At 34.7% G+C, this 4,999-nt stretch overlaps 1 protein-coding gene across 2 annotated transcripts in view; it reads left to right on the top strand.

Annotated features, from left to right (window-relative positions):
• The window catches only part of LOC107707630 (V-set and immunoglobulin domain-containing protein 10-like), a 14,731-nt gene that overhangs the window by 2,893 nt on the left and 6,839 nt on the right, over positions 1 to 4,999 (top strand). The window contains exons 2-5 of one of the 2 annotated variants that reach the window (XM_016511708.1): positions 295 to 615; positions 1,708 to 1,980; positions 2,884 to 3,150; positions 3,374 to 3,619. In XM_016511708.1, coding sequence (XP_016367194.1) covers positions 295 to 615; positions 1,708 to 1,980; positions 2,884 to 3,150; positions 3,374 to 3,619 — 1,107 coding nt within the window. Of the gene's footprint in view, positions 1 to 168; positions 616 to 1,707; positions 1,981 to 2,883; positions 3,151 to 3,373; positions 3,620 to 4,999 lie in introns of those variants that run through there. The other variant, XM_016511707.1, reaches the window with a different exon arrangement.

The raw sequence follows: 4,999 nt of genomic DNA, 5'->3' as shown, positions 1-4,999 counted from the left end.
ACTTCCAAAAATGGTATACTACCGTAAAATTAATGTCCAATACATGTAATGTCCAATACCGTATATAGTAGGGGAATTTACCTTTAACCATTTAACAGGTTTTTACTGTAGCATTTTTACAGTCTTTTACCGTTAAATTCACGGTCATTTTTCACAGTGTAGAGTGAACTGATCTCAAGCCATATTTAGAGGCCAGAAAATCATAGATGCTCTTTTTGCATGCTTGCAACCACCTTAAAATCATGTCTGAGAGTTTTGCATGGTCAGTTATTGCTTTTTCCTCCCCTTTCGTAGGTAATGTATGTTATCTGAGCATCTCACCCAAGGGACCCGTGACTGTTGAAGCTCTTGTGGGCACCAATGTGACCCTTAGTGTGTCTCACGCTGGTGTCCCTCATCCTGAGGTCATGTGGTTTAAGGGAAGTCTTCTGGTTGCCAAATGGACCGCTGGTAACAGCTCGCTTTCAGGTGTTGCTTCAGGCGTTTTTAAACCAGAACTCAATGGATCCCTCACCTTCATGAACGTGTCGCTTCGTTATAATGGTACATACACCGTGGAAATGAATAATATCGGGGAGGAAAAGGTCAGCACTACATTTTACCTCTTTGTTTATGGTGAGTATTAATAAGATTAGATTTGGCTATTTTGAGATCATCTGTATTTATCAATAATTATTCCCGGTTGGCCAAAAAACAAAACCCTAGTAATAGTTTAAAAATGTACCTGGCAACCTTGTCATTTTTTTAGTTAATTAATTTTATTTGATTGATTTATTTTTGTTATCTGTTTTGTTTAAATTATTAAAATTTTTAAAAAAAATTTAAAACAAGTAAATAAATAAGTGTTCATTTAAAACATTTTTAAAAATATTTTTCTCATTTACCTTGTTCTTTAGATATTGGCATTTTAAAAATCAGGTTGGCTGGTAATTATAATATATAATAACTTTAATGAGTCATTCACAAACACTACATACTGGTTTAACAATAAGTGATTAATGTGTATGAGAAATAAATGACTAAAATGTGCCACGTACCAGGGTTATTATATTTAACTAAAGCTAAAATTAAAACCATAAAACAAATGTTGTTACTTGAAGTAAAATAAACGTTAACTGACTTTTTTTTTTATTTCAGCCAGTTGCTAAGGCAATATTTCTTATTTTAATTTAGTTTAACTTGATGTACTTAAATAACTAAAACTGAAATAAAAACTAATAAGCTAAATAGACATCTAGAAAAAAAAACTGAATAGGACAAAAACACAGAACAGTATATATATATATATATATATATATATTATATACCAGATTCAAAATATACAGTAAATTAAATCTACAATACTTTTTTTAAAGATACTACAATAACACTTGTATGTACATGAACTAATGATTTTATGTATTTATGTTTCTTATTGTTTGTTAATGTAATTATGAAAACCTTACTATGTAGAGCAGGGCAGTACAATCGAATATTCATTATGTATTTGTGAATAAAATTAAGTGACTCTAAAATTAAGTGGATTTTGATTTTAATTTTCCTAAAGACTGTTAATATATTATTTAGCTATTTGTTAATGTTCTCATGCGTAAAAGAGCTTTTAATAAGTGTCTTTGATTTAATATTTAGTAGCAAAAACATTGTTAGAGCTGGTAAATGTGATTCATTTCCATGTATCTCTGATTGCTTGCCTCTCTGTCTCAATAGATATCATCATGAATGTATCCCTGCACACTGATCCAGGAGACGCCATTGAGGGTGAAGTGAGCTTTACCTTGTATTACAGCACAGTGCAAGGGGAGGCCAAAGAGGTGCGGTGGTTCTTTAATGGACTCCAGTTAAGAAATGGATCTCATTATTCCATCAGCGGGAAGAACCTCACGATAAACCAGCCCAGCAGGAACGACACGGGCCGCTACACTGTGTTACTAACCAACCCGTTCAGCTCGGAGACGCAACACTGGAACATCACAGTGCTGTGTGAGTATATGGTGATTACATTCATTTAAAGGAAAAGTTCAGGCAAAAATGAAAATTTGCTGAAAATGTACTCCACCTCAGGCCGTCCAAGATTTAGATGAGTTTGTTTCTTCATGGGAAAAGATTTGGAGAAATGCATTCCATCACTTGCTCACCAATGGATGCTCTGCAGTGAATGGGTGCCGTCAGAATGAGAGTCCAAACAGCTGATAAAAACATCACAATAATCCACAACACTCCTGTCCATCAGTTAACATCTTCAGTGAAAAACTGAGTTTGTAAGAAACAAATCCATCTTTGAGACGTTTTTAACTTCAAACCATCGCTTCCAGCTAAAATATGAGTCCATAATATTGTTTCCTCCAGTTAAAAAGACATCACTTCTGAATCAGGAGAGAAATCTGCATAGATCAAGCACTGTTTACACGCAAAAACAGCTCTAAACGAATATGTCTATGGATCTTGATATTAGAGGAAACCAGGAGATGGACATTTTCACTGGAGGAAATGTTATTATGGATTACGAACTCATATTTTAGCCAGAAGCAATGGTTTGAAGTTAAAAAAGTCTTGATGGATTTCTTACAAACACACAGCTTTTGGCTTCACAAGACATTAACTGATGGACTGGAGTGGTGTGGATTATTGTGATGTTTTTATCAGCTGTTTGGACTCTCATTCTGACGGCACCCATTCACTGCAGAGCATCCATTGCTGAGCAAGTGATGCAATGCTACATTTCTCTAAATTTGATGAAGTAACAAACTCATCTTGGATGACCCTGAGGGTGAACACATTTTCAGCAGATTTTCATCTTTGCCTGAACTATTTCTTTAAGAGGCTTTCCCAACAGTAGCCCGTTTCATTTCCGACATCTTATTTTCTCTCTTCGGCTGCCCTTAGATGGACCCGATATGCCAGTTCTCAAGGTCAGTCCCACAAAAGCAGTCTTTGTTTCGGGCGAGTCTCTGTTCCTCTCCTGTCAGGCCGAGGGTGAACCGCCCCCCTCCGCCACATGGTTTTTCAATGGCGAGTCCATTGAAACGTCTTCAACAGGAACAGTCAGTCTCACCAATGTTAAGACGAGTCAAAGCGGCATTTATACTTGCGTGATGATCAACACCAGAACTGAGGCGACACTTCAGAGAAACGTCACTATAATTGTCTATGGTAGGAGTTTGCAATTCAAATGTCCTTTTGTAAGCAAAATAAGGGAATACCAGCATGTTAGGATGTTGTGCATCATGTAAATATTTTTCTGCTGACAGTGTTTGTTAATGCATTGAGCCATTCAAGGCTATATGTATTTTTTTTACCACAGTTAACAGGGTTTTAGAAAGCCAGTAGAGAGGCTTTTATGCGTTTATTTCTCTTCTTCTTTCCATCATGTCAGAGTCTCCCAGCGGTGAGCCTCTGTGTTCAGTGCAGGCTGTGAATGGAGGCGCAGCGCTGCAGTTCCTCTGTCTGTGGCCAGGCGGTGCTCCAGAAGCACAGGTGTCGTTTCCCGGCCTGAGCGTGAATGCCAGTGGATACGGCAATTACAGTATGACTATAAACGACACTCCGAGCTTAAACGGAAGAGAAATCATCTGTAAAGCCGAACATCCTCTGATTCGGACACAATGCAGTGTCATTCCTCGTAAGTCATGCTCTGTTTCTTACTGGAATTTTAAATATTGATACTTAAGTTACAATTAATTCCATTTGGAATCTGTGGAATTGTGGAGTAATTTTATGGTGAGTGTTATTTAGTATACACTACCAGTTAAAAGTTTTTGAACAGTATGATTTTTAATGTTTGTTTTTTTAAAGAATTCTCTTCTGCTCACCAAGGCTGCATTTATTTGATCCAAAATACAGCAAAAGCAGTAATATTGTGAAATCTTTTTACTATTTAAAATAAGTGCTTTCTATTTTTATATAGAATTATATTTGAAGGATCATGTGAGTAATGACATAAATGATTTCAAAGCTGAAACAATTCAGCTTTGAAATCACAGGAATTAATTACATTTGAAAATATATTCAAATAGAAAACAGTTATTTTAAATAGTAAAAATATTTTACAATTTTACTGTTTTTTTTCTGTACTTCTGGATCAAATAAATGCAGGCTTGGTGAGCAGAAGAGAATTCTTTAAAAAACATCAAAAATCTTACTGTTCAAAAACATTTAACTGGTAGTGTAAATAGAAAATAGAAAATAAACAGTATACTGTATTCTTAATACATTCAGAAAAAAACATACATTTTAATTGGCAAGGAAATTGAATAGACGCCAAGTACAATTAATTTTTGTTCAGAATTATTAATATTTCAAATTTAGTTATGATGAATATTATTTATTTGTAGAAATCCCTCTCATACATGGACTGTATCTTAACTGAAATGCATCATTCGAATAGCGCACCGAAAAATAGATTGGATTTCAATAATAGCAAGCATGTTTGGTTTAAAGGCGCAGTGTGTAAATTTTAGCGGCATCTAGCGGTGAGGTTGCGAATTGCATATTATATTGCATTTCTGTCAATGGATCGATGTAAATATTACACATTGCACCTTTAAGTGTGTTGCTACATGATACCCCAGTAAGCCTAAAAATACATTGCACACACTTAGTGGGTTAAAATTGTATAACATTTATAATCAACATTTCTTTTACTTCATCCACTTTGTAGGTCCAAACCTGCAGAAATTCAAAATAATTAAACAAATAAATAAATAAGTGAAAAAAAAGAGTAAAAATAGGAAAATAAATAAAGAAATAAACGTCTTAAAGGCACAATATGTAAGATTTTTTTATTAAAATATCCAAAAACCACTAGATTATATATTTTGCTGACTTGTGTACTTACATTATCCCAAATGTTTCGAAGAATGTTTAAATCCAGAGAAATAAGCTATTTTAACTAGTGACACAGACCGTGTCCATAGTGTCATTGTGTCACCTGCCAGTGACGTCATAACCCCTCGATTTTGTTTTGTAGAAAACATGGAAAAACCAAAGACGCTTTAATATG

Source organism: Sinocyclocheilus rhinocerous, unplaced genomic scaffold (genome assembly GCF_001515625.1).
Source record: "Sinocyclocheilus rhinocerous isolate Xijiao unplaced genomic scaffold, SAMN03320098_v1.1 scaffold235, whole genome shotgun sequence".
NCBI classification, from domain to species: Eukaryota; Metazoa; Chordata; class Actinopteri; order Cypriniformes; family Cyprinidae; genus Sinocyclocheilus; species Sinocyclocheilus rhinocerous.
This window is presented reverse-complemented; position numbering and strand designations above follow the sequence as displayed.